General features: G+C 51.1%; 3 protein-coding genes and 1 non-coding gene across 6 annotated transcripts; 2 read left to right on the top strand and 2 right to left on the bottom strand.

The window, feature by feature from the left end:
* Positions 1-3604: 3604 nt before the first annotated feature.
* On the top strand, positions 3605-13562 carry PTPN6 (protein tyrosine phosphatase, non-receptor type 6). 2 transcript variants are annotated; one of them, XM_011365806.1, is made up of 16 exons: positions 3605-3844; positions 3933-4055; positions 4279-4473; positions 6990-7179; positions 7338-7454; positions 7560-7673; positions 7828-7924; positions 8301-8380; positions 8580-8729; positions 9745-9876; positions 9997-10151; positions 12145-12212; positions 12314-12465; positions 12562-12653; positions 13040-13181; positions 13369-13562. In XM_011365806.1, the coding sequence occupies exons 1-15, from the start codon at positions 3837-3839 to the stop codon at positions 13152-13154; spliced, it is 1788 nt and encodes a 595-aa protein (XP_011364108.1). In that variant the 5' UTR covers positions 3605-3836; the 3' UTR covers positions 13155-13181; positions 13369-13562. The 2 variants fall into 2 exon arrangements, with proteins under 2 accessions (XP_011364108.1, XP_011364107.1); XM_011365805.2 differs by having other exon boundaries at positions 3684-3844; positions 13040-13155.
* Positions 13563-17748: 4186 nt separating this feature from the next.
* PHB2 (prohibitin 2) lies at positions 17749-22624 on the bottom strand. The gene is made up of 10 exons (XM_011365804.1): positions 22299-22624; positions 22053-22137; positions 21674-21753; positions 20519-20703; positions 19945-20074; positions 19739-19842; positions 19234-19311; positions 18808-18884; positions 18317-18322; positions 17749-18118 (listed from the first exon to the last, which is right to left on the bottom strand). The coding sequence occupies exons 1-10, from the start codon at positions 22423-22425 to the stop codon at positions 18091-18093; spliced, it is 900 nt and encodes a 299-aa protein (XP_011364106.1). The 5' UTR covers positions 22426-22624; the 3' UTR covers positions 17749-18090.
* LOC111743569 lies at positions 19405-19669 on the bottom strand. Its single transcript, XR_002781787.1, has one exon. It is a non-coding gene; the product is annotated as a small nucleolar RNA U89 (small nucleolar RNA).
* Positions 22625-22687: 63 nt separating the features above from the next.
* On the top strand, positions 22688-27679 carry EMG1 (EMG1, N1-specific pseudouridine methyltransferase). Of its 2 annotated transcripts, XM_011365803.1 has the most exons (6): positions 22688-22986; positions 26124-26225; positions 26337-26478; positions 26803-26861; positions 26939-27088; positions 27404-27679. In XM_011365803.1, exons 1-6 carry the CDS (start codon positions 22819-22821, stop codon positions 27515-27517), a joined length of 735 nt encoding a protein of 244 aa, XP_011364105.1. In that variant the 5' UTR covers positions 22688-22818; the 3' UTR covers positions 27518-27679. The 2 variants fall into 2 exon arrangements, with proteins under 2 accessions (XP_011364105.1, XP_023389714.1); XM_023533946.1 differs by lacking the exon at positions 26939-27088.
* Positions 27680-27829: the final 150 nt, after the last annotated feature.

Here is a 27829-nt window from a genome sequence, read left to right as displayed (position 1 = left end):
TGACAGGACAGATGTGGTCCTTGCTCTCTTGGAGTTTTATTTCACTGGAGTTACATACTATACAAAGAACTCAATTAATAGGATAACCTCAGATTCTCAGAAGTGTTATTCAGAAAATGAAACAACTTCATGTGCTAGCAAGTGACTGGGGGTGCCAATGACATCACTAGCTAGAGGGGTCAGGGAGTATTTTCCTCAGCAAGTGAGCTGAGACCTGGGTGATGAAGAAGAGCCAGCCTAGTGCCCCTGAGCAGAGGGAATGGCGAATGCAGAGGCCCAGCTGTGGGAACAACCAACCACACAAGGACAGCGTGCCTGACGCGGGGTAAACCGGTCGAGAGGGAGCCAGGGCCCAGGCAAGACTTGGAATTTGGATCTTATAGCGAAGACCTGCTTGGAATGATGGCGACTTGGTGGGATAGTCAGCCCCAAGTCCTGCAGGTTCTTGCCTTTCACTCACATCTTCCCTTTTCTATTTGTGCCGTCTCCCCCAGTGCACACCTCATCACCGTCAACCCCTCTGACAGGGTTCTTATCTAGTCTTCTGGCCCCTGATCCCTTCCATATTCCTGCCATGGTCGTTTTCCTTTCAGGTGGTTGGCAATCTGGGTGCAGAATTTTTCCTTGGTTCCTCAGCCTGACCTCGTAGGACCCTCTGCCACAGGTCACAGCCTCTCAGGGCGGCTTTGCTGCAGGCAAGCTGCTCTGCTCACGCTCAGCACTGCTGGAGCAGTTCCTGTGCCTGCCATCTCAGTGCTGCCTCTGCGGGAGCTCTGGCTATTCGGCTTAACCTTGGGCGCTGTGCCAGTCCCCAGCCCACTGAAGTCTGCTCCAGCAATGTGGTTAGTGTATGGGAAAGGGCAATGGACTGGCGTCAGACAGACTTGGCTTGTCCACCTTCCCACTCAGTAGCTTGTGCCCTTGGACAAGTTTACTTAACTTTTCTGAACCTTACCTTTTAGGTCTAAAATTGGGCTAATAAGACTTACTAAATAGTGTTGGCATGTGGATTAATTTGTAATGTAAAAGCTGTTAGCACTAAAATCTTACTACATATCAGCTTTTTGTATCAGTATTTGGGAAATATTGTTAAGCCCATTTATCATGTATGGATGCTGAGGCTTGGATAAGTTCAATAACTTTCTAGAGATTATTTCCGCTTGTTTGCCCTTCTAGACTCCCTATCTTTCTGCTTATCTCCATCTCTACCTTCATTTCTCTGCTTCCCAAGTGAATAATTTGTTCTTCTGAATTATTAGGCACTTACTTTTGTAACTCTCAGCTTCCTTGAGCCTGTTTTCCTCCCTTAAAAAAAAAAAAAAAACCAGGGAAAATAATTCCTACATCACAAGGATGTCTGAGGCCCAGATGGGATTGTGTGTGAACAAGTGTTTTGCAAACCCCAGAGCTTGTGGCAAGGTAAGGGAGGTGGTTGTTATTTATTTTCCTGTTAAGGGACTGCAGAGGCTGTATATCTTACATTGGTGTCTGTCTGTCTTTTGGGTTGACAACCTTCAGAGAAATTCCTACCTCTTCCACAGGTCAAGAGTTTTTGGGTGCCTAGCTAGTTTCTTCCCACCAAATGGGTTCAAGCCCCTGAAAGAGAGTGGACTGGGGCTGGGGTGTAGCAGGTGTTCAGTGCCGAGCATGGACCTGCAACTTCATGTGTGGTTAAGATGGTGTGTCCATGTGGGTGTTTGTACTGGACCAGATATATGTGTAGATGGACATGAGTTATCAGGTGCATGAAGTGGGACTGTGTGTGCATATGCGTGCATGTGTTCCTGTATATGACAAGCCGGGGCTCTATGTGTAGGACCAGGAGCTGGACTTGTGACCATGTAAGTGCATGGGTATTGATGAGCTCGTTTATTGGACACATGCTTTGTGTGAGGCATTGTGCTAAGCTTTGAACATTCTGAGGCAAGCAAGACGGGCAGTGGACCATGTGGTGGAGCCGACTGTGCAGATACTCTTCCTGCCCCTTGCTGTGGGAGGGAGTTCATGATCTTTCAGCATGGCTATTCAAGACTGAAAGGGTAGTCAGTGTTAGATCATGCAAAAAGCAGGCCAAGAAAGTCCTCCAGTACCAGAAAGAGGGGGAAAAAAAGAAGCCCTTTTTTTTGGCGGCAGGGGGAGAATAGATGTTTGATGTTTCAAAAAATGGCATAGTAGTCATCATAGGAAAAACAGACTTTCGTTGGGCTTTAATACTTTGCTATTTATTTTTCTTAGTTTTTATTGTGGTATGGCATCTATAATGTGTATGGATATTAAGCACGCAGCCCGATGAACCGCACATTAATACGCACCCATGTACACACCACCCAGGTCAAGATGTAGAAAGTTCCCTTCACCTTAGCATTTTCCTAGCAATTGTTATCGCCCAGTTTACTTATTTTTGTAAAGGTAAAACATGCCTATGCCACAACTTTCAAAAAGGTATAAGGGAGAAGTCAACGTTCCTTTCAGTGCTCTCCTCTAGCCACCCAGGGTCCCTTCCTAGGGGAAGCCACCAACATGACTTTCTCGTTGGGCTTCTTTCCTCTTGTTTTGGTTGGGTGGTATTTGTGTTTGTGTTTGTGTTTGGAATTACACACCTGAAGCATCATAAGAGTTAGTGTTTAGAGCCTCTCAAGGTCAAACAGTCCTGAGACTATCAGCCATGGCAGGGACCTTGGCCTTAGCCCCCAGGGGACAGACCCTTGGTCAGAGTCCTGAGTCCAGCTGATTCAGACCAGACACACACTTGTCAGGCAGTTGTGGCTCAGACATAGTGGGGGTGGATCGAATAGGGCTGGTGGCTCTGCCCCCATCTGCTTCCCCCTCATCATTCTGTTTCTGGGCTCCAACTACATGGTTAGGACAGGGTGGGGGCAAAGGCTAGGGAACAAAAAGTAGAAAATGTGCAAGTTTGACAGGGCTGCACAGGGGCCATTTTGTCCACCCCTCTGCCCCAGTGGTACCTCTTCAAATATGTGTGTCGGGAAGGTGAAGGCACCCCTCCCTTTGTAAGCATCTGCAGATCTTGGCTATTAGGGACTCTCTCTCAGTGGAAGAGGAGTCTCCCACCCTCTCTTCTTTGAAGCTCTGAGGGCTGGCACATGGTAGCTAAAATCGGTGGCTTTAGAACCACCGATTTTATGTATTTCATTTTGGCACTGCCACTTACTGACGGATGACCTCAGGTAAGCTCCCTATACTCCCTGAGCCTTAAGTTCTTTGTCTATAAAATGGGAATTAAAAATAATACCTGCTTCATAGGGCTATTGTGAGGAGTAAATCAGATAAGGCTCGTAAAGGGTGTTATAGCATAGTGCCTGGCATACAGTGAGACTCCATTCAATGATGGTTGCCCCCATGACCATTATTATTAGCTTGGACCAGGGAAGGCTGTGTGAAAGCAGCTGGTGGAATAGGAAGAGATGGCATCTGACTGTGAGGGTTCACGTGCATGAAGCATGATCTTCACCGGGATGATGTAAGGCACATATAGGTCCTTGTTTGTGGAGAGCCACGCTCCTAAGGCCTTTGATGGCAGACATGTGGGAAGTGGGCCCTGTCCCCACCCCCATTGCCACTGTGCTCTGCTTCTCTTCCCTCTGCTCTAAAATGAGAAGTACAGTGAGTTTCCCCAAGGGGTCGGCCGCGCCCCTTCCTGTCCCCGCCCTACCCGGCTGCCCTAGTGGCAGCCCTGTAGCCAGGACTGCAGGGGTAGTGAGGTGGCCTGGGCATTGAGGGCCAATTTGAGGCTTTGCCACAGCGTCCTCTGCCTGCCAGGACTCCCCAGCACCACCTTGTTCCCTGTGCCCCCTTCCTCTTGGGGAGCCCCCAGGATGGTGAGGTAAGGGCCTGGGACCCACGGTAGGCAGGAGGCAAGGGTGCTGTGGAGCGCATGCGACCTCTCCTTACCGCCCTCCTGGGCCTCCCAGGTGGTTTCATCGAGACCTCAGTGGGCTGGATGCAGAGACCCTGCTCAAGGGCCGAGGTGTCCATGGGAGTTTCCTGGCTCGGCCTAGTCGCAAGAACCAGGGCGACTTCTCCCTCTCCGTCAGGTAGGTGGCCCTCAACTCTAGCCAGGGCCAGTATTCTGGCATCTCATTCCCAGTTCCCTCAAGGCAGCGCCAACTCCCCATCCCCCAGCCCCAGCGTGTCCCCTGTTCCTGTCTGTGTCTACCCCATCCTGTGTGTGTCCCATACTCAGGACCTCAGCCTATCCCTCACCTGTCCCGACCTCTACTCCTGCACCCACTGGCCTCACTGCCTGGTGCCCTGCAGGGTGGGGGATCAGGTGACCCATATTCGGATCCAGAACTCGGGGGATTTCTACGACCTGTATGGAGGGGAGAAGTTTGCGACGCTTACAGAGCTGGTGGAGTACTACACACAGCAGCAGGGCGTCCTACAGGACCGCGACGGCACCATCATCCACCTCAAGTACCCTCTTAACTGCTCCGACCCTACGAATGAGAGGTGAGGAGCTTCACTTCCGCCCCTAACTGTCAGTGCCTTCCCCATCCAGGCTCCTTCTCAGGGCTCTGTGGGCCTCTTTTCTCCATGTGACCCTGGGGCTATATCTCAGGGGACTAACCTCCCATCCTTTTCCATCAGTCCCTGAGAAAGGGCTCACCTCCCTGTCAGCTGGCAACCCAGGCCCGACTAGTGACAGGGTGCTCCTTGTGGCTGTGTTTCATAGCAGGACAGCTCTGTTGTTAGAAAGCTCTTCTTCCTTCTATGGAACTGATTCTGCCTTCCTATAACTGTTCCCTCCTTCAGGTCAGGTTAATACAGTGAAAGGTGGCTGTTGAGGAGGAGCACAGGGACTAATATCTATGAGGACACTTAAAGCCTTATCTTGGTGGGGATGGGTCTGGTCCTGTGTATAAGGGCCTAGTACCTAGACATAGGGTAATACTCAAGGCATTTCCCTCCCATTCCTTTGGCTCCAAAGATATGGCCTCAGAGGCGGGCTGGCCGCTTTCCAGATGGTCTCCCTAAAGCCTAGATGGGAGAGAGGTGGGGGCACCTGAATACTCAGCATTGTAGGTGGCTCATTTTAATAGCTACATCTCAATGACAGTTCCTATTAAGGTAAAGGACAGCTGAAAAACTAGTTGATTTTTTTCCCCACACTCCTTAGGCTGAACCATCCTGCCCTTGTCCGATATTTGTGTGTTGATTGTTGAAATGATTCTGAACCTTGATTCTGTCAGTTTTCAGTCTTTCTGAGATGCATACCTCCCAACTTGCATCAGTATTTTTGTTTAAGTCACTGATTAAAACTTAGAACTGGATGAGGTAAGGTGAAGGCCCCATGGCCCCACCACTGGAGACCCCTCTCTAGTCAACATGAAACTATTGATCCACTTCCTCTGAAGCCATGTCTTCTAGGAGTGAAGCCTCAGCATTGATGACCTTGCTCATGGTTACCCTCCTTAGTACTTTCTCACCCTTTTCTTATGCCCCACCTGTAACACACATGGAGTTTTTGCCATCCAGACCCTCTTGAGCTTCTCATGTCGTCTCTCTGCCTTGCCCACAGCCAGGCTCTTCCCTGTGGGAGGAGAATGGGTTGACCAGACCATAGAAAAGCAGTAGGTTGTATGAAGCTCAGGGAGGGAAGGAGGAGCTGAGCAGACTCCCCTGGGGAGGGAGCTGAGGCCTGGGTTCACACTGCTTGAGAGAACCAGGAGAAGGACAGAACTAGGGCTGGGGACAGTCAAGCATTGAGGGACTCAAGACCAGGGAAGCTGAAGCTAAGAAGCCCTTTTGGTTACCCATGCCTGGATGCCTGGGCTCACCCCTGGCCCTGTGACTGTGCGTGGGAGGCTTTTTCTCCAAACCTCTCTGCCTGTGTCCTTGCCTTGGCTGCTGCCCTTCCCCCTCCACAGGAATTTGCATTTGTCCCCTTGATGGCTAGCTCTGTGTCTGTGGTCAGCCTGACATTTGCATGGAAACTTCCTCATCCTGGGGCCTGGGGGAAGAGGGTTAGCCCCCTCCCCATTGCCTGGAGGCCCTGGCCTGTCCCTGAGCGATGGGATGGAGTGTGGCCCAGGGGACTCCTGGACAGGTCAGGAGACTCAGAGGTCTCCCAGCTGCAGTCTCCTCTGGGCTGGAGTGAGATGGGGCAGACAGATGGGCCCCCTCCCTCCTTCCCCCCATCCCTGCGGTTGGAAAATGCACCCCCCCTCCGGAGGTCCTTGGGCTGAGGAAACCTCACAACCTCACTTCTCACTCTCTCCCCAGAAGGAGTTTTGTGTTTTTTCCATCACGTGGTTTCCTGTGGGGCTGGGCATTGTGGGGCTGCAGTTTCCTCCTGGGAAGGGGGTGTGCTTGGGGAAAGGTCCTAGTTCTGCTTTCTGCCCCTGTGAGCCCCTGTGAGCCCCCTCTGAACCCCTCTAAACCCCAGTCACGCCTACAGTCACATTATCCTGGGTACCCTAGAGCTCCCTAAACCACTTTCTTCAGTGGGTTGTCTGTCTCCCCCTCCTCTGTGGGGGAGTTCTCCCTGTCATGCCTCCCTGGTGACTTCCGTTTCTCCCATCTCCATCGCTCCCTGTGGTTTGGGCTTTGTCTGCATTTCTCTCGGCCTCTGTCCTCTTTCCCTGGCCTACCCGTGTCTTTCATGAAGACCCTTCCTGGGTTTCTCCCCTCCAAATATTCTAGATATGGCCTGCCCTTCTGCCTTTGTCTTAAACTTGCAGAGGTGGACCTGGTTAGAACTCCTGAGGCTTGCCTCTTATCAACAAGGGCTTCGGCCAGCGTACAATCACCAGCCTCAGTTTCCTCACCTGTAAAATGGGGATGGTACCTACCTCTTTGTGTTTTTGTAAGTAATGGACCTAAATATGGTGATGGGTTTGGAAGACTTTAGCATAGTACCTGGCTCCTTGCAGGTACTCAGTTTCCTTGTCCCTCTCTGAGAGTGTCTCTGCTCAGTGCCTGCCCCATGGCCCAGGATTCACCTTCCCTGATGCTGCCTTTTCTAGGTGGTACCATGGCCACATGTCTGGGGGGCAGGCAGAGACGTTGCTGCAGGCCAAGGGTGAGCCCTGGACATTTCTTGTGCGTGAGAGTCTCAGCCAACCTGGAGATTTTGTGCTGTCGGTGCTCAGTGACCAGCCCAAGGCTGGCCCAGGCTCCCCGCTCAGAGTCACCCATATCAAGGTCATGTGTGAGGTAAGGCAGCCGGGCAGTCGGGGAGGCATCCGGCTGGGGCTCTTGTCTGTGCCCACAGTATGGGTGGTGGGGAGGGTCAGCCAGGCTTCGGTCCAAGTCTGGGGTTCGAGGGAGGGAAAGTCAAGCCCTGCAGGGTGGCCTGACTTGGTACTCCTCAGGGTGAACGCTACACATTAGGTGGTTCGGAGACCTTTGACAGCCTCACAGACCTGGTGGAATATTTCAAGAAGACAGGGATCGAGGAGGCCTCGGGTGCCTTTGTCTACCTGCGGCAGGTGAGGGGTGGACCTGGCTGCCTCCTTCCTGCCCCTGAGCAGCCCCTCAGATGCCTAATCCTCTGAGCTCAGGAAATTGCTGACTCTTGCCCTCACCCACCGCAGCCCTACTATGCCACGAGGGTGAATGCGGCCGACATTGAGAATCGGGTCTTGGAACTGAACAAGAAGCAGGAGTCGGAAGACACAGCCAAGGCTGGCTTCTGGGAAGAGTTTGAGGTGCGGACTGGGACCAGCAGGGCGACTGGCGCAGGGTCCCAGGCAGACCCCATCCCCTCTCCCCCCACCCCTGTTACTGATCTGCCCCACGTTATCTCCACCTGCGACGCTCCTCTTGGGGGCTGGTGCTCCATGGCCCCCTCTCGCCCTTCAGAGCCTGCAGAAGCAGGAGGTGAAAAACCTGCACCAGCGACTGGAAGGGCAGCGGCCAGAGAACAAGTGCAAGAACCGCTATAAGAACATCCTCCCGTGTGAGCACTTCTCCACCCCCCCAGCTCTCAGGCAGCATCAGTACATCCAGGGGACTCCCTTCCTTAGCCAACCTCCCTGATCTCAGGGGGTCGCTACCCCTGACTCACACACACACACACAACAGAACCTCTCTCCTCCAAAAAGCCTCTTCCCGCTCATCAGAGCCTCTGTACCCACCTTCACCACTCCCCTTCTTCTGAAACCTCCCCCCTCCCCCATCCCCATGCAGATCCCCACCCCTGCCCGCCCACAGTGCTCTGAGAGCCTCATGGCTTCTCAGACAAGAATGGCCTATGAGCTTAGGCGGGGTCTGATCTGGGCTGGTGAGTTCCTGCTGACCCCGGCCCTTCTCGCTTTCTCGCTGTTCTCTCTCAGTCGACCACAGCCGAGTGATCCTGCAGGGACGTGACAGCAACGTCCCTGGGTCCGACTACATCAACGCCAACTACGTCACGGTTGGTGTCGGCTGCCGGCCACATGGGAGGAGAGGCTGGGCCCTGGGGATTCCCCATCTCAGGGCGGGTACTGGGTCCAGAGATGCGTGGGCAAAGCTGAAGCCAATGACTTGGGTGGACGAGGGTGGTGGGGCAAAGGCTGTGTCATGGGCCAAGGGCCTCACAGTCCTGGTGTGTGTCTCTCTGCACTTGCTTCCAGAACCAGCTGCTGGGCCCTGATGAGAATGCTAAGACCTACATCGCCAGCCAGGGCTGCCTGGAGGCCACGGTCAACGACTTCTGGCAGATGACATGGCAGGAGAACACCCGTGTCATTGTCATGACCACCCGAGAAGTGGAGAAAGGCCGGGTAGGGCCAAGCCTCATGCCACCCCCCGATCCCCACACCCCTTCCCCAGCACTCACTGTCCACTATCATGAAACCAAAGAAATTTCGAATGCCAGGGCAGACGGGCACCTCGGAGGGCAAGTGTCCAATCCTTGTTGGGAAAATGAGGCACAAAGACAAAGTCTCGGATACACCCTGACTCCCAATCCCCTGCTTCCAACCCTGGGTTCTCCTGACCACCAGACCCAGGTTTTAAATGGGCCTTCTGCTTGAGGTGTTACCTGGCCCATGTAGGCAAGAACCCTTCCTGTCCTCTCTGCCTCCTAAATCTCTCTGGAGTCAGCCCCTCACTCTCAACCCTACGTGGTAGCACCTTCTGTGCTGGAGTCGAAGTAGTCCCCTCCAAAGCTGCAAACCCTCCAATGGCTTCCAGTTGCCTTCAGGATAAAGTCACAGTTCTAAGACTTGGTGCTCAAGGCCTGGCGGTTTCTCTACAACACTCATTGCCTCCAACGGGCCAGGTTTTTTCAGGTTTCTGTGCTTTTGCACAAGCTCATTTTCTGCTAGGAAATGACTTCCTCTCTCTTCACTATCTCTGCCTGACAGACCCAGTTCATATGCTCTCTCCTTTATGAAGCCATCTCTGATTTCCTCCATAACTCAGAGGGAGAATTAGCCGCTCCCTCCACTGTGGTCCTGAGCAGTTCCATGTTCGCCTGTTCTCCTGTCTCTGTGAGCTCCTAGAGACACAGAGACGTAAACTGGGTTTTATTTGTGTTTGTAACTCCAGCCTGGTTTGCACAACTTCAGGTACAATGTGTGTGTCAGCTGATATTTACTGAATGACTTGTCAGGTTAGGCGGCTGGTCAGGTCTTGCCAGTAGATCTTAAGACTGACTCTTGGCCAGTTTATCCATTCATCCAACAGATGTTGACTGGGCCAGCACCAGGGACTCAGGACCTGGAACAGGGCCTAGAGCAGCCTGCCCCATGCCTGCTTCTGTGCCTCATCCTCTATCTCTACCCTCCCTTTCAGAACAAATGTGTCCCATACTGGCCAGAGGTGGGCACTCAGCGCGTGTATGGACCCTACACTGTAACCAACTGTGAGGAATATGACACAGCCGAGTACAAACTCCGCACCTTACAGGTCTCCCCACTGGACAATGTGAGTGTCCTCCACCCCTGTCCCCTTCTGGGCCCTCCTTGGATCTATTCTCTTGTCTGGTTGCGGGGAATGGGGTGATGTGTGGGAGCAGGGGGCACTGACTCTATGTACTTGGCTCAGGGCAACCTAGTCCGGGAGATCTGGCACTACCAGTACTTGAGCTGGCCTGACCATGGGGTCCCCAGTGAACCTGGGGGCGTCCTCAGCTTCCTAGACCAGATCAATCAGCGGCAGGAAAGTCTGCCTCACCCTGGGCCCATCATCGTGCATTGCAGGTGAGAATAATAATTAAGGCATTAGCAGTAATCATAAAAATAGCAGCTGACAAGTAAATACTGCTAAGTAATATGCACTACTCTAAGCAATTTACATATTAACTTGTTTACTGCCTCCCCCTTACCCTCCCCGTCTTCTGGGTTCTCTGATGGCTCCAGACCCATGGGTGGAGCTTAGCTTGAACCAGCCCCACTGTCTGATCCTGTTCCTGGGGGTGGCTTTCTCAGAGACCTCTCTGTGGATATAATCTCTTGTCCAAACCCTGCCAAATACAGATGAAGAAACAAGCCCAGCTACTTGCCGGATCACCAGCTGGTCAGGGGATTGCTGGGACTGTTGCTCACGACAGCCCTAGGTCCCGGTACCCTCCCACCCCCGTTTTCTGGCACAGGCCCCCACTCAGCCTGTTTCTTCTCAGCCCCAACACCCTCCATGTGGGGTCAGTGTGGCTCCCATCCCTTCTCTTTTTCCATCTGTAGCCCTGGGGTGGGAGTTTCTTCCTTGCTGCTCCTAGTCTCCATTTCCCAGCCAGTGTCCCCCAACTTGGCCCCAGGATGTGTAGGGATGGGTGATATCTGCAGGAGAGGCACATGTGTCACTAGCTCCAGTGAGGACCCTCATGGTCATGATCAGGAGACCCCACTCCTGCTAAGTTGGGGAGGCAGGGGGTCAGCAAGGAGGAGCAGGCCTAAGGGCAGAGTCCTGCAAATGGGCTGACCCACCCGGGCTGGTCTGGGTGGATGCAAGGCAGTGGACACAGGGTCTGGGACAGAGTCTGCTGGTTTAAATTCCAACTCATCCACTCACTGGCTGGGTGACCCTGGATAAATTACTTTACTTCTCTGACTCTCAGATTCCTCATCTATAAAATCAGGATCTCACAGAGCTGTTGTAAGGAGTGAAGGAGACCCTATCACTGTGTCTGGAATACAGTAAACCCTCAAGAAGTGGGAGTGGGGAAGTAGAGTGTTCTCTTCTCTTCCCGCTCCCTCCATGTGACCCAAGCTGTATAGACCTTGACTTCCTTCTTCCCACCAGCAACTGCTTTTCCTGGGCCAGGGCTGGGTGCTCTGAATCTGTAGGTGCCCCCACATGCTGTCTCAGGGGCTGCTCTGTCTCCAGGGGCAAGCCTGTCACCAGGAACGACCCTCCTGCCACCCCCCTTCACCCCACACTTTTATCCATTTCTCGAAATCCCCATGGCCTTTATTTAGACGTTACAGGAAGGAAGTGGGTAAGGGGGGGTTATTTTTGACAATCTGGGTTTGAAATTAGCACGACTTGGCACCAGTCTGACAGGCCCAGCGAGGGGGTGGGCCTGGGGTCCTTGTGGGGTCATGAGGTTCTTGGGGTCTGTTTGCCCAAAGGTGGTGGCAGAGGGTGGGGGAATTCGGGAGACTTCCTGCAGCACCGCTCCTCCTTGTCTCCTGACCCCAGTGTCCCCTGCACCCACTGTCTCAGTGCTGCCCTTTCCCTGCCATCAGGGTCTGAAGAAAAAGGGAAATGAAGCCTTGAAGAAAGAAGCTCCAACTATAACTTTTAAAGGAGGGGAGAAGGCCTTGCTCAGGCCAAGGATGAGGGAGAGGGCCAGGGGAGGCCGGCAGGAGGGTAGTGGGTCTGGGGTTCCTGGATGTTCTGGGGTGGGCAGCAGCCACCGGCCAGAAATGAGAAGTTGAGGCAGGAAGTGGAGGAGTGTGGCGCGGGCAGGAGAGTGACGGCGCCACACTGGTGTCTGGGGGAGCCAGCATCTAGCACTTTAGAGTCAGGCCCTTCTCCACAAATCTCTTGGCCGAGGCGACAAGCATGGGTGCAGAGTTGGGCAAACTTCTGCCCCTTGCCTGCCTGCCTGCCCTGTGACCCTGGGCACATTGCCTCATCTTGTGGGAGATTCTGTTTCTTTATGCCCTGGCCATGCTGGGGCTGAGCGCTAGGACCCCCTTTCCTGGGGATGTGCTGACCTGGCCTCTGATGGCACCCCCCTTCTCTCCCCAGCGCGGGCATTGGCCGCACAGGCACCATCATTGTCATTGACATGCTCATGGAGAGCATCTCCACTAAGGGTGAGGGTTTCCTGTGGGGAATACAGATGGGAGGGTGGGTGAGGAGCCCCTCGGTGTCTACCTTTGCTTGGGCCTGAGGTCCAACTGCCATCGCTGCTCAGGGCTGGACTGTGACATTGACATCCAGAAGACGATCCAGATGGTGCGGGCTCAACGCTCGGGCATGGTGCAGACAGAGGCGCAGTACAAGTTCATCTATGTGGCCATTGCCCAGTTCATTGAAACCACCAAGAAGAAGCTGGAGGTCATGCAGGTGCGTGCCAAGCAGGGCCTGGTGGGGCTGGGGGAGCAGTGGGCATCACCTGGTCCTGCTGGGACCACGGCACTCTCACCGCATCTCTGCCCACAGTCCCAGAAGGGCCAGGAGTCGGAGTATGGGAACATCACCTACCCTCCGGCTATGAAGAATGCCCATGCCCAGGCCTCCCGCACGTCCTCTAAGTGAGTGATCCCTCCCTACCTGCCACTTCCTAGCATCCACCCCTTTCTCTCCCCTGCCCAACCCTCCATTTCTCCAGAGGACAAGTGTTGCTGTTGGGAGGACCTGAGTTCAAGTTCAAGCTTGGTTCTTTCTCCCTGTATTCACAAGTACTTCCTGAATGTCCTCTGTGTGGGGCCTGTTCTAGGTTACTGGTAGTATATTGGTAGCATGAGATGGATCCTCTGCTCCCAAGGAGCTTCCAGTCTAGTGTAAAGGTTGTGACCACGTCTCTTCCCTTTGCTGGCCTCAGTTTGCTCTCCTGGCCCAGAGGGGGCTGCTGGTGCTAGGTAACTGCATTGTCTCCTGACCTGTGCCAACTGCCCACACTTGCCCACCCCACCTGCAGACACAAAGAGGATGTGTACGAGAACCTGCACAGTAAGAACAAGAGGGAGGAGAAGGTGAAGAAACAGCGCTCAGCGGACAAGGACAAGAGCAAGGGCTCCCTCAAGAGGAAGTGAGGTGGGCACCGTCTCAAGGTGGCCATGGTACAGCCCCTCTACTCAGGGCTCTCCCTGCCCTGCTCCCAGTGTCCCTTGGTTTCTAGTGCTTCTCCTGGGTGGATGGGTGGCTGCAGCCTCACCCTGCCCTTCCCAGCTGTCCCAGACCTACTCTTGCCCCCCACTTCCCAGGTTCCAGCCACCCGCTTACTCCCTTACTCCCTTTTCTCTGCAGCCTCAGCCCTGATCCCTGTAGAGGCCTCCAGTGAACACCCACAGCCTGAACCTAGGAGCTGCCTGCCCAACTCTATTGTAATTTAAATGGTCCTGTTCTCACCTCCCTCTCCCTGACCCTGTATATAGCCCAGCAAGGCTCCAGCCCAGGCCAGCCCTAATTCTTTTGTAAATAAAACCCCTAGGATCACTGTGTGTGTGGGTCTCTAACTCTGTGCTGCCTGGAGGGAGGTGCAGAGGGAGTGGAGGGGGAGGTGGGCAGGGAGTGCTGCCTGGGTGCACATGAAGGTTCCACCTTCACAATCTGACAGACCTGGTTCTGGACTCTGCTTAACACACTAGGAGTGTGACCGTGGGCCCGGTTCCTCAGTCTCTTTCCTTAAAGTGGAAGGTGATCCTAACAAGGTGGTTGTGAAGATCATCGAAATAAGGGATGATGCTGGCGAGGGCAACCCTGACTCTTACCTGCTTGCCATGTATCAGGCACTGTTTGGAAGACTACGTGTATTAATTCAATCTGGGCACCTGTATCATTCCCATTTTGCAGTAGGGGAAACTGAGGCACAGATAGATTCAATAATTTCCTCGAGGTCACAGGATTATTGAGCAGTGAAGATTTTAACTCAGGCTGTCTGGCCCCAGAACCCATACCCCTGAAGATGCAGCTAGGGTCGCCTGAGGGGGACACGATCAGGTGCTGACTTCTAGGTCCAAGAGCTAAAAAGATATAAGTCCAAGAAGCACAGGATGTCCCTGGCTTCTCCCCGCTCTGGGCTCCTGGTGCTCATAGGAGCACCCTTCTCCCTTCGCTGGGGCTGTTGCCACCTTTATGCTCCTGGTCAGTTTTATTTGTGTCCCCTCTTCCTTCTCCCATGTGCAAAGTGGACTGCCAGCAGATTCCTTCTTCATGTTAAGGCTTTATTTTAAATCCTGGGGCGTTAAGCCTGTGGCAGTCCTAATGGCGAAGGACCGGCTCCTCCATGCTAGGCAGGCTAAGAAGTGGGCACAGTCTTGTTGCAATGTTGGCTTGACTGTCATTCATTCAGCAAATACTTTTTAAATCGAGTGTCCACTGTGTCACAGGCACTGGAATTGTGCTGGGGGGCATGATGGTGAAGAAGACAGTTCCTGTCATTTTAGAACTCAGCAGAGTGGTAGAGGAGACAGACCCAGAAACACTCCACAAATGTAAAATAAGTACAGACGGGTATTAAAAAGGATGCAAACAAAGCAAAGGAGAGAGGGGGTGGGGTGGGGTGAGGTGGGGGTGGGGCTTGCTCTGCCCAGGCAACATAATAGCTCCCTGGAGCTAACACCCTGGAGGGGGGGTGTGGGTGGGTGGAGCCATCACCTGTGGGCCCCAGGGTCCCTTTTCCAGCAACGCCCGCCCTTTCTATTACATCCCTGCTAGAGCTGCACAAAAGAAAGATAGGCCCCACACTCTCTAACAGCCCGTGGGCTAACTGCACATGGGCTGGGACTTGGACCCAAGGCATTGAGGTGGGTCCAGGAGCAGTTCTGCTGACTTTCGGTCCCTCTGGAGAACAGAGCACAGTCCACAGAAGCTCCTCCCTGCAAGATAACTGCCAGGGCTGAGGCTGTGAGGGCTGAAGGAGAGCCGCTCAGTACTTGAATGGTCTGAGTCAGTGCTGATGCTCTTGGCCAGCATGGGCCTCTTGGCAGGGGGCGGGCACCCCAACACTAGGGCAGAGGACAGGGAGGCGCCATGCTGGGACCTGCCTGCCCTCCACAGGCGGGGATGCCCAGCACAGGAGAGGCACTGGGCCTAGGTGTAACCCAACCCTAGTGACTCGACCTGTTGCTGACCTTGGAGACCTCTGGCTCTCCAGCTCTGGCCATGGGCAGGGTCAGAGGCCTCAGAGGAAGAAGGTAGCTGGGGCAGGAATGGCTGTGGGGAGAGGCCAAGGAGGAAGGCAAAGGGGTGCAAACACAGCTCCTCCCTTTGTCACTCTGGCAACCAGGCTCCCTAGTCTAGGCCTAGGGGTGCAGAGTTGGCAGGTGGGAGAGGAGACACCGCTGGGAAAGTGTGGGAGGCCTAATGGGATGGCCAGGGCTCAGAGGAGGTGCTTGCGGCTGGCGCTGGGAGGCAAGGGGTTAAAGCAGTAGGGTGGGGGTAGCCTATGGCTGGAGGACACACCTGTGCGCAGGGGCGGCGGGCGGGGCCCAGGTGAGGAGCTTGCACTGCCTGCTGGTGGAGAAGGAAGGAGGAAGAGTGGAGGCCAGGGAGGGCCTCAGGCGGCCGGCGTTGAATCCTGGGCCTGTCTCCCCTCTCTCTCCTCAGCACTCTCTCTGAGGGGCAAGCGGCCTGGTGACAGGTAAAGGCCACTGGGAGAGGGGTCCTGGGGCTGAGCTGAGGTCTGAGGGGGAATGAAAGCCAGTGAATTGATATGTGGGGCAGGGACAAGCTGTGTGGGTGGTGAAAGAAGGGGTTCGGAGACAGAACAGATGGGCAGGGGGCTGCTGGAGCTCTGCCTGGGCCTCAGTGGATCAACAACATAGGGTGGGGCTGGTGGCGGGCTGCAGGACTCACCCGGAAGTGTCCCTAGGGACGTGGGTGGTGGGGGGATGGGAGCCAGGGTTCTGTAGCCTCTCCAAGGGAGCCTGGGACTAGGACTGCCTGACCTGGAGGTGGGCAGGCTGGGTGGGGGCCCCCGTCTTACCCAGCAGTGTTTGGGTGCTGGTTGGGAGTCTCTAATACTGCCGGGTAATGATGGAGGCCCCTGTCCGCGTCAGCGACATCTCGTATCTCAGGCCCCCAGCCTCTACTGTCTGTTGCCCACCTCCCAAACCTCCCCTCACACCCTGGAATCTCCTTCATCTTGAGTGGAGGGTGCTGCAAAAGAAATGGCTCTTCGTTGGCGGGTTGCCCACTGAAGGGACACAATGGTTCTGAGCCCCTCCCCCAACAGAGAGTGATTTGTCATCTGATGGATCCAGAACTCACAGCCGACCTTGAACTTAGGATGTATTCTCAAGAGACCTTACGGGCCTGCGGCCAGGGTCCCTGTAGCAACTGATCAGCTCTAGCCTGGAGCTGCATGTCGGCCAGCTCTGGGTCCATCTTCCAGTACAGTGTTGGATGGTCTAATTGTGAAGCTCCTAACACTGTCTGGTAAAGATGGCCCCCGGGCCGGTTCCCTCGGCAGTGACCTTCAGGGAGCCCTGAAGACCATGGAGGCCTCCTGACCAACCACTTCGGGCATTTACTCCTCTGGATGGGGGTGTCAATCACTAGGAAAAGGGGAACAATGGGGAGGAGACAAAATGGCTGACTCTAGAGCCACAACAGGATTTGAAAATATACTTGCTTTCCAGGCACCTCCACTCGCTTCCTGCCTTGGGAACATGTATTCGTGAATGAAATAAAGTGTGAATGGGAACTTGTGGCAGACTGATTTGGGTTACTTGACCTTTTTTTTTTGTCTACTTGTCTGTCTCAGACATCCAGCTCCTGAGGAAGGGAGCCACATCTATGTCACTTCCCTGTCCCTTTCATGATATTCAACCTATAAAGCAGGGGAAAATCTACTTTCTTCCAAAATTTAAGAAGCTGAAGATGAACCCAGCCAGTCCCTCACCCTGTGACTCACCTCCTCCCCTCCCATGCACTTTCTAATTCCTGTACGTGGTTTTGCTCCTAGTGCTGCCTTTGGTTCCAAATGTTGTTTCCCTACAAAGCAAGAGGAAACGGGCTGTAGTGGAAGCGGTGGCTTCCTTTCTGATATCTGAGATTCAGCGAGGGCTGTCTTGTGAAGACGAGATGGCTCATGTATGGATTGAAAACAGGTACCCGTTGGGAGTCTGAGCTGTGGCAGTGAAGAGCCCACCTCCACAGGTAGAGATGTTTCACAGTAGGTCCTCACACCTGGTGACTGCAAAACCGAAAGTGTAGGTAGTCCACAGCAGACAACATGAGCCACTGGGCGTTTGAACACCTAAGTCTTTCGACAGGCACGAATGGCCTTCCCCACAGCTGCACAGAATCCTGTTACTAAGGAAGCAGCTCCTGTTGGGGTCATCACATTTTTGGTCTAGCTCAGCAAAGCCACAGCTGCTCCGGCCTTAGAAAAGGATGTTGGCAAATAAACAGGGCTATGTGGCAGAAATGGAGGGTGGGGTGGACAGTGCAGCTGGGCCTCAGGAGCCAAGGGCCTGCTGTTTCCACCTTGGGTCCTGTTTTATATCCGACTGCTGGGATCCCAGGGTGAGAGCAAGGACCAGGCCCTGCTGTTCCTTAACTGCCCTGGCCAGAGTGTGCGCGCCCCCTGCTGGCAGAGGGGAAGACAGACCCAGGAGTGCATTAGGTGAATGAGCGCATGCGTGCTTCCCTTTACCCAGCTCAAACATGTGAAGCCTTAACTTCAGCTTAAGTAATAAAAATTTATTGAGAATTCCTGGGATGGTGGTTATTGCCTCCCAACCTCGAGGGAGGAGCCAACGCTGTAGGAAATCACTGAGAAATCATACACTGTCCCAACAACCCCTGCCAACACAGGGAGGAAGAAAGTCATTCCCTTGAAAATGGGTCAGTTTTCATTCATCTGAGAAGGGTTGGGAGGACAGATGTAGAGGAGACCAACACGTGACATTGGGGATGGGGTGAGGGTGTGCTGGACCCCAAACTGGCTCCTCAAACACCAGGGGTGAAACATCCACTTCTTCTTGATTCTTGATTCCAGGGGTGGATTCTTGATCACCAGACTCATTTTTTAGCCTTGATGAGGCTGTCACTGTGGAAAGGAGACAGATGGATGACATTTTAGGGGACATAAAGGTGAGAGGCACAACATCTTGGCCACTCCCTCCTCAACTACCCTCCTTCCTGATTAAGGGTGTGCATGGGGAAGAGAGGAAGGTTAGGTGGTGGGGGAGGAGGCAGGTACTGGGAGGTGAGATCCCAGAGAAACAAGGATGCATCAACAACTTACCTTCCCCTGCGGATACCAGGTCACCAGATGAACAGGAAACAGGGAGAGAAGAAAAATGCAGAGGTGACTTGACAGTTCAGGCCCTACCCAGCTCTAAACCCTCTTTTGTTCTCAAGAGAAAAAAAATGGGTTGGAAGCCAGGAAAGGTTCTCTTGGCCACTGCTGTTTCTCAGCAGTCCCTTCCTAGCATTTTTCCATGCCCCAGAACAGCAATTTTAGAGTTCCCGAGTAAGAATACCGAGTATCATCTTTTACCACTTCTCAGACAAATCTTTCAAGTGCTTTTTACACAAATAATACTATTCTCATAAAATCAATCCTATGAGATTCGAGTTAGGAATGTCAACTACCCACTTTTCTATCTTTGATTCAGAGAAATGGTAACTTTCAAGGGCCACACGAGTAAGCTAGTAACAAGCTCCAGAGCCTAAGTGACCCGACTCAGATCCCATGTTCTTTATGACACCCCCACTATGGAGGTCCTCTCTCACCGGGTGAAACTTTCATCTTGTAGGTTCAGTACAAGGTTGTCAGCCGTGAGATAGATACGATTCTGTGAGGTGGCGATCTACAGGGCAGGAAACAAGACAGATGCCTGTATTAAGCAAAGACCTCAATTCCTATACCTGCGGTCAATAACCACTGATGGGACACGTGTGGGTTAGGAACAGGTATCTAACCATGAGAAAGACGTGGTTTCTGTTCTCAAAGATCTAGAGCAGTGAGCAACTGTGACGTGTTAGTATTTAACAGTCATGAACACCCAGAGGAATCATTCCTGATTAGGAAGAGTGGCAGAGAAGCCAGTGTGAGCAGCAAACTGAATCAGCACAATTCTGATTCCTTCACTTCAATATGCTTTAACTGAAAGCAGTCTCACTCTCCACGCAGCCCTATGAGGGATGCTGGACTCTCACCGTCTTGGAGATGTTCTGGGCTGCCCGGATCTTGCGCAGCTTGATGTAGCCCGGGTTCTTGCTCAGTGCTTCCCCAAGGTGAGCAAAGTGGGGTTAAGGGTTCACACAAGGCTAGGTCTCAATCCCTGGCCCCATCTTTACTACTCCCCTCACTCCAGCCCTCCTCTGGGCTGTCAGATCCAAGGTTGCGCTCAGGTGGCTCGTGCCTAGTCTTACTTTGGTCCTCACCTGTGGGCCCCCTGGCAGGCAGCTGCCAGGAACTGGAGGCAGCAGCAGGAATGGAGGAAAGGCCAGCAGTGCTATTGATCTGTCTTACAGCAAGGAACCAAGCTCAGGTCCCCCACTAAGATTTCAGATCCCATTTGAAACCTCCACTCCCCAGGGAGCTGAGGATCTGAGAGCACGGAGTCGCATTCGCCTTAGCCTCATCAGCCAGCCCACAAGGGAGGACAGGGAATGTAAGGTGCCTCAGGGGCGGGCTGAGATCTCTCCAGCACAAGGATATCATTCTGGCAGCCTCGGCCTCACCCTCGGCCTGCACAATCTTCTGCCGCTGTTCCTGCTTTGCCTTTTCCACCAAGAACTGGGCCCGCTGGGCCTCCTGCTGGGCTGTATTGGGAGAGTCAGGAGGTCACAGATGTGAGGTGTCAGGAATCCCATCCCCCCTCCTACTTTCTCAGAAACCCTTGCCCTACTCCTTTGGTAACTCACCCACTTGTTTGGCTTCTACGGCAGCTGTGTACTCTCGGCTAAAGCTCAGCTCTGTGATGGCTACGTCATCTAGGATAAGGCTAAAGTCCTTGGCCCTCTCTGTCAGCTCCCGTCGGATCAACAGGGATACCTGGGGCGGAGGTGAGGTGAAGGAGGGAAAGGATAGGTGGTTTTAGGGGACTGGAGAACTGAAAGCGAGGTGTATTGCTGTGATCATCTGAATACCAGATCTCCTGAAAATGGCAGAAAACTCACCTTTTTAGTTTCTGTTAGAACATGAGTTGCAAAGCACTTGGTCCAACCTTTTCAATGGTCATACTGACACCTAATCTTTCAATCTCTCCAACACAACATGCACCTCTAGACTCTGATATTGTTTTCTCCCATGCTTCCTGACACTGACTGATAGCAAGTTCCAGTCTTGGCTCTCCTTGTTTCCCACAGTGGCCATTAGTACAGCTTTTAGGTAGAAATGGAACTAGGGTCACAACCTTTTTCTAATAAGCTGCTATGCCCTGGGCCAAGTAGGGAAATGCTGACGTTATGCAGATGGTGATGGGAACTGGAGTCCAACCTGGGCCCGCTGGGTGATCAGCTGCGAGGCGTTGAACTTGGCCACCACACTCTTGAGCACCTCATTGACGATGGACGGCAACACTCGCTCCTCATAGTCTAGCCCTAGGCGCTGGTACATGCTGGGAAGCTCCATTGCATTAGGTCGAGACAGCACTCGCAGGGAGATGTTCACCATCTGCAGGTCTAAGAGTGAAGTCAGTATGGCTGGTTAAGGCCATGGGGGCCTCAGCTGGCCTCTTAGCCAAGCACTGTCTTCTCTATGTGTTTCCCTTCATGTAATGTCATAAAACCTGCAACTCCCTTGGGGGGAGGAGGGTATTTTGGCTGACAAGATGTGACTCAGCACAGGCCAAATGCATCCTTGTCCACTGTGACATCTTCTCTACCCACAACCCGCCCCCCCCCGATAAAGCTGACCTTTTTGCCACTGTACTGTGTACAACCTCTACTGTAGGCTCTATCATAATCATCTGTCTTCTTTATTATACAATAAGGACTTGAGAACAAGGATTATGTTTTATGAATACTTTATTCCCAGGACCTAGGGTTTAGGGAATGTTAAATGACCTGCACTAAAAATAGTACAAAAAAAAATTACTGGTGCGCTACTTGTTTTGGTGTATGCATAACCATATGTGTGTGTGTGTGTGTGTCTGTGTGTGTGTGTGAGAGAGAGAGAGAGAGAGAGAGAGAGGAGAGAGAGAGAGAGACAGAGAGAGAGAGAGACAGAGAGAGAAAAGGGTCTGGGGAATCTCAAAGGCATATCTTCTAGGTACAGTCTAGGAGGGGAACTGGCAAATCAGTGAAGAGTGGGGTCAAGTTTTCCCAGGAGAGAGCATACTAGTGGATATAACTAATAAGCCAAGCAGTTAAAAAAAAGGCTTTGATCTAGGCAGTGATTAAGACAAAGGACATACAATGCTCTGAGTTTACATTAGGAGGGAGGAATAGTTAACAGAAATGTGCAAGCTCCGTGTGTTCAGAATGTACTGCTTTAACCCCAGAATCAGGTACTTTTATTCCAGTTCTTTTGCAAATGTGGAAACCAAGGCCCAAGAGCTGACAGGCCCATCCTTCCCTAGAAGCTCTCGCCAGGCTCCCTTGTTGACTTGAGGTAGCCCATCCGCAGGGGCTATCAAGTGTCCAGACCTACCTTTAGAGCCTGTGGGGGAGGAAATTTTTCGGGGTCTGGCCCGAATGTCATAGATGATGGGGTACTGGAACCAGGGGATCCTATTGGAGAAGGAACAGGGATAGGCATTAGGAGACTGCAGTTTCACTAGTTTTGCCAACTTTTCTCTCATCACGTGTTTCTTGGCCCACTCCTCCTAATGACCACGTACAAGGAGAAATTCTCTTCTTCCTTGAGAGAACAAGTTTATGTGCTGCTAGAATTATGGGCAGCACTCACTTTCCTGGGAGATGGGGTGAGGAGGGGAAAGGGCAGAGCTAAATCCTGTTGATAGTTCTACTACAGCCATTGGTGTTCAAAGGGTGAAGGGTCAGGGTCAGTCCGCTCTGCTCGCCATTACCTGAAATGAAGGCCCTCGGCGAGAATGGTGTCCTGCTGCACGCCACCGATTCGATTAAAGAAGATGGCTCTGTGCCCGCCTTCAACTGTGGGAGAAGGGTGGGGATCAGGCCAGGTCACTGCTCTGAGTATGTGCTAGCCCCTGGTGGGGTGGGACGAGCCGCTAAGCAAGCACGAGGGCCCGGCGGGACAGGGTAGGAGTTCTGGGGAGGAACAGGAGTCCAGAGAACGGGCAGAGGTTGCTCACCGGTAAATACGGACTCGCGGACCCCGTAGGCCACGGCGCCGGCCCCCAGCAGCAGCTTCAGCGCGGTGCCCATGCCCCGGGGCCCGGAGGGCAGTCGTCCTGCTAAGTCTTTCAAGTTCTGGGCCATGTTCAATCCTGAGGCCGGCGGCACCAAAGATCAGGAGGGGGTGCCGGCCTCCCTCTACCCCACTCCAGTTTAGAAATCGCACCTTTCACACGAGGATCCGAGCCCCAGGAGCTCGCGGGAGAAAGGGCACCGGAAGTGTGCTCCCTTCTAAACTCTCCCCACCCAAGGCAAACCCGAACATCGCGCACAGGAAGTACGCGTTCGAACGTCCCGCCCCTTTCTGAAACCCGGCCCTCCCAGACAGGCTCCGGTAGTGCGGAAGCCATCGACAGCAAGCCATCGCCATTTCCAAGCGCCCACTTTCAAAATGGTAGCCGGAAGGACGTTTGCGATTAGGGCGTGCGCGAGATTTTAATTTAAGGATATTAACATGATTTCCGGTCCGTCTGCAAGATGGCTGCGCCCAGTGGTGGATTTAAACCTCGTGAGCGTTGCAGTGGGGAACAAGAACAGGACTGGGATGCCGTGGCACCCAAGCGGCCCCGACTTGGGGCAGGAAGCAAGATGGGAGGCCGTAGGCTTATTGTGGTGCTGGAAGGGGCCAGTCTGGAAACAGTCAAGGTAATGTGGGACAAGGAAGTGCAGATCTCGTATGTCGATAGGATGGGACTCCTTGTGATGAGGGTGAGGGGCTTAAAGTGGATGGAGAAACCAGGGAGGTGAAATATGCTTTTGGAGGAAGAGTGGCCTAGTTGACTGTCTCTTGGTTTAACACCCGGGATTGGCAGTACTCATTTTTTTGCTTTTCTTGAAACCCATTGCAGCCATCACGTCTTTACATCCAGTTAGTGTACTAGAATTCTGTGATATAAAGTCATCTAAGGGGAGGGGAGTTTCGTGCACCGTGGTGTCCCACGTCATCCCCGACAAGTTACTGGGAAGGGAGAAAGGTAGTTACTATGGCTTATTCTGCCCATCCTTTTATTCGTAAGGACTTATTTAAAAGGTGTTTACTGTGACTCTCCTCTATATTACTGCCCACTTCGAAACACTGGATCAGGTTATTTAATATTTTAAATCTTTATTTTTACCAATCATTCGGCTCTTTCCTCGAATAATCCAGTAATTTCCTGTCTTAAAACTTCGTGCTGTCTCATTCCCTCTGACTTTCTCTTACCGTTTAGAGCTGAATTTGTTCAGTGAGTAGGCCCAGAAGAAATAGCACTGGTTTAGAAGTCAGGCTTAGATTTTACTCTTGGACTTTATACTTATTTTAAGTGTGTGATCTTGAAAAAACAAGTTTTCTTCAGTTCGTAAAGTGGAAGTTAATACTTTACAGGGGGAATGTAATGAAAGTGCTTAAAAGGTAGTACATAGTAAAATTCCATAGTAAAATACGGTGTGATTGTTTCTGTCTTTCTTTCCTCAACCACTATGGCACTTTATTAAGCTTGCAATCTAGAAAGGTCTTTTTTTTTCTTTTCAGTGACTAGCTAATCAGGTTTATCCTTTCATTTTCTTCTGTAATTGACATTTCTAACCTAATTTTAGGTTCTTACATTCATCCTTCACTTAATTGCCTATCTTTCCAGTCTATTAATAATGAATGTTACTTAACCACTTCGTTTCTTCCTGTGTTCCCTGGGGATAATGGTAGTACCTACCCTGTTGGATTTTTGGGAAGATTAAAGGAGTTAAGTGTAAAGGGTTTAGAATAATGTCTGTCACTTGGGACTAGTTATTATTATTGTTACTGATTCCATATTACCTATTAAGAAGTTGAAAAGGTCATGGCCAAGTTAAACTTGCTAGAACATGCTCTGGAAGAATTTAGGCCAGGTTGTCATTAATGGTAATCCAAGGGTGATAGAATTCATAGCTGTTGGAAATCTTCTGTACTGTTACCTTGTGCCATCCTTGTGCCTGGTACCTTTTGCTTCTGCCAGTCTCTCTTGGATCTGCTCTCTTCATTTATTCTTTTTATTCCAGCCTCTGGCTTTCTTTAAGCTCTTTGAAGGCACTAAATTCTCTTGTACCTTAAGGCCATTGCACATGATGTTCTCTAACTGGAAGCTCCCTTTACTCAGCTCTTTGTTTCATCCTTGTTGTTTATTTAACAATTATTGAGTCTATTAGGTTAAATGTTACTTCCTCATAGAGGTGACTCCTTTCCTGGTTTAAATTAGATCCTCCTGTTATAATCTTTTAATGAACCCTTTACTTTTCCTTTGTAATGTTTATCATAATTTGAGTTAAATACTCATGTTTGTTTACCATTTGTCTCTTCCACTAGAAGGCTTTGAGGGCAGAGAATAAGGTTTTAAAAATTCTTCCTTGTATCTCCAATAGCTATTGTAGAAAATGAATACACATAGTATTCATTCTGATTATTTCAATTTGTGGTTTTCAAGCTTATTAACCACAACCCACCATTAAAATTTACATTGTGAGCCAGTAAACATACACACAACTGCATAAAACCAAGTTTCATGAACCATCACTTACCATTAGTACATGCGAAGTACTTTGATGTTTTCTAGTCTATTTCATTAAAAACCCTGGTTATAAATTACGAATGGGTTGAAACTGGATTTTTTTATTCAAGAGGTTCTTTTTCTATAACTAAGAGTATCCCATGGACTTAGTTCTTGGTTCTTTGTTCTTTCTCCGTGCTTACTCTTTGTGACATTCTTGTTATTTCAGTTGTTCAATCACTTTCAGTCTGCATGCCTTTCCCCCCAAACTTTTTGGAGTCATATATCTCAAATGTTGTCAGATAGAAATGTTCTATTGATATATAAAAACTTAGCCTTTCAAAACCTGTATTTGTACTTAATGGTATGTTTTTAGACTTTTTACTGACCGCCTTAATGCTCCTTAGGACTCGAAATTGTAATTTGCAATTATTTCTTTTATTTGCTACAGATAGATTCGGCTAGAGCTTTAGTATCAAAATTCTACCTGGTATATTTTCCAGTATACAGAGTTGCCAGAATAATATTCCTCAGTCATTCTCATGCCCATGTTATTCCAGGATTATTCTGGCTTTGTGCTGGATACTTGAGGATTCTACAGTTTACAAAGCACTTTCGTATATAATCACTACCCTTTAGTGTCTTGATTGCCCTTTTCATCATTTTCTTTCTTCACATTTCTGCTATTTATTCCATTTGTACCTGTGCTCACACGTCTTAAAACTCGAAACAACCTCTTTTGTTTTACTTTTGAGAGTATTCCTTGATGAAACTCTCTCCTGCATTAGAATTTTCACATTTCTTCCCATTCAGATTTGCAGCTTTTCCCTTAGTTCATATTTGTTATAAGCAATATGAGGGTAGTGACCATGTGTTTTTTGCCCAGTGCATACAGTGCTCCTGTGACAAGCTTTCAGCTTTGCTCATTAACCTTGCTCCTACCTGGTTCCAGAATCCCTCACCAGCTTTGCTTAATAGCCACAGGTTTTAAAACTAAATCCAGTTTAAATCATGTGAAATCACAGGTTGTACCTCCTTCCCTTTTCCCTCTAAGATCAGTTATGGTGGGAGGAGGTCAGGGTTGGGAGGGGGCAGTAAACGTGGCCCTTGAAGGGCTTGCTGGGCCCCACCCCCATAGCTTCTGATTCAGTAGCTCTAGAGTCTGAGAATTTAACTAAAAAGTTTTTAGTTGCTGCTGCTGCTGCTGGTTTAGGGACCACACTTTGGGAACCAGTGGGATAGGTAAAAGCAGCTTATATTGTTCTCTGTCATGTTTGTCTTCAGGTAGGGAAGACATATGAGCTACTAAACTGTGACAAGCACAAATCTATGCTGTTGAAGAATGGACGGGATCCTGGGGAAGTAAGACCAGACATAGCTCACCAGGTAACTCCAGAGACAGAGCTCACAACTCCTTGAGCTGTTATGTGGAAGGTAAAGCAGCTGCCTGCTACTTCTTTTCAGTCTTAACTGTGCCTTGGTGTCTGCCTCCCTCAGAGTTTATTGATGCTGATGGACAGTCCCTTGAATCGAGCTGGTTTGCTGCAGGTTTATATCCACACACAGAAGAATGTGCTGATTGAAGTGAACCCCCAGACTCGAATTCCCAGGACCTTTGACCGCTTTTGTGGCCTCATGGGTGAGAATCTTTGACTTGCAGTTGAGAATGAACTGGGCAGGAGAGAAGGGAGGAGAGGGAACACGATTGATCTCAGAACAAGGACTGATTACTGTCCATGTGCAGGGGTAAAGCCTGCACGGGTTCCTGGTTGAAAGAGTAATAAACCCATCAGTACACAGCTAGGCATGTGCTCGACAACTGCTTGTTCTTAACATTTTAGAAGTACAGTGTGGATGTATCGGACGTGTGGAGGAGCCCACCTCACCTTTGGGTTTTTCTGGTTAGATTACTGGGTAGAAGTGGGTTCTCTGCCTACCTCTGAACTTTTTTTTTCTGCCCTAGTTCAGCTTTTACACAAACTCAGTGTTCGAGCAGCTGATGGCCCCCAGAAGCTCTTGAAGGTGAAGTATTGACACCTACTGGTTGGAGGCAGGGTTCTGAGAATGTTTCTGGGGCTCATTTTTCTCTTTTTCTTTAGGTAATTAAGAATCCAGTGTCAGATCACTTCCCAGTTGGGTGTATGAAAATTGGCACTTCTTTTTCCATCCCAGCTGTTAGTGATGTGCGAGAGTTGGTACCTAGCGGCGACCCTATTGTTTTTGTGGTGGGGGCCTTTGCCCATGGCAAGGTAAGGTCTGGGCTCAACTCTTAAATTCTTCATAGAGCTGAAGCTTAGTATGGAATTCTGAGAGCAGTTAGCATTTTGACAGTCCTGTCCATATAAGTTGGGAAATAGAGGGTAAGAACAAAGCTGGAAGACAAACGGGGGTTCCATAGCCTGCCTTAGGGAGCACCCTTTGAGGACTGCTGGCATTGATCCTTTGTATAAATTTGATATTAAACAGCACTGTGAAATATTAGCTCAGCCCAATTTTCCTGCCCTAAAGGGACTTAACCTGTTACAGAGTGGTGGAGTTAGCTGACACAACTGTTCTTTCTTCAGGTCAGTGTGGAGTATACAGAGAAGATGGTGTCCATCAGCAACTATCCTCTTTCTGCTGCCCTCACCTGTGCAAAACTTACCACAGCCTTTGAAGAAGTATGGAGGGTCATTTGACAGTAGGCCTTACTCTGAAATAGAGACTGTTGACATTGTATCCCTTGACCCTGTTTTCAACTCACTGTTAGAAGATGACATTTCTGCACCAAGACTGTGTGGTTTGCGGAAGCCAAGGCTGTACATTTGCTATCTGTTTATCCTATAAATAGTTCTTGTCAACCTGGTTGTTCTTTGGGGATTCCTAAACTTTGTATGTAATGGTGTAAACCATTTGTTCTCAGATTTCAGGAAAAGATGTTTGCAGTTTGGTTCCAGGTTTTGGAGGTGGGCTTTAGCTCCAAACTTTTGCAGTTACTGTACTCTAAAAGA

Source organism: Pteropus vampyrus, unplaced genomic scaffold (genome assembly GCF_000151845.1).
Source record: "Pteropus vampyrus isolate Shadow unplaced genomic scaffold, Pvam_2.0 Scaffold116, whole genome shotgun sequence".
NCBI classification, from domain to species: domain Eukaryota; kingdom Metazoa; phylum Chordata; class Mammalia; order Chiroptera; family Pteropodidae; genus Pteropus; species Pteropus vampyrus.
Note: the sequence above shows the minus strand (reverse complement) of the source record. Positions and strands in the feature narration are given on the sequence as shown.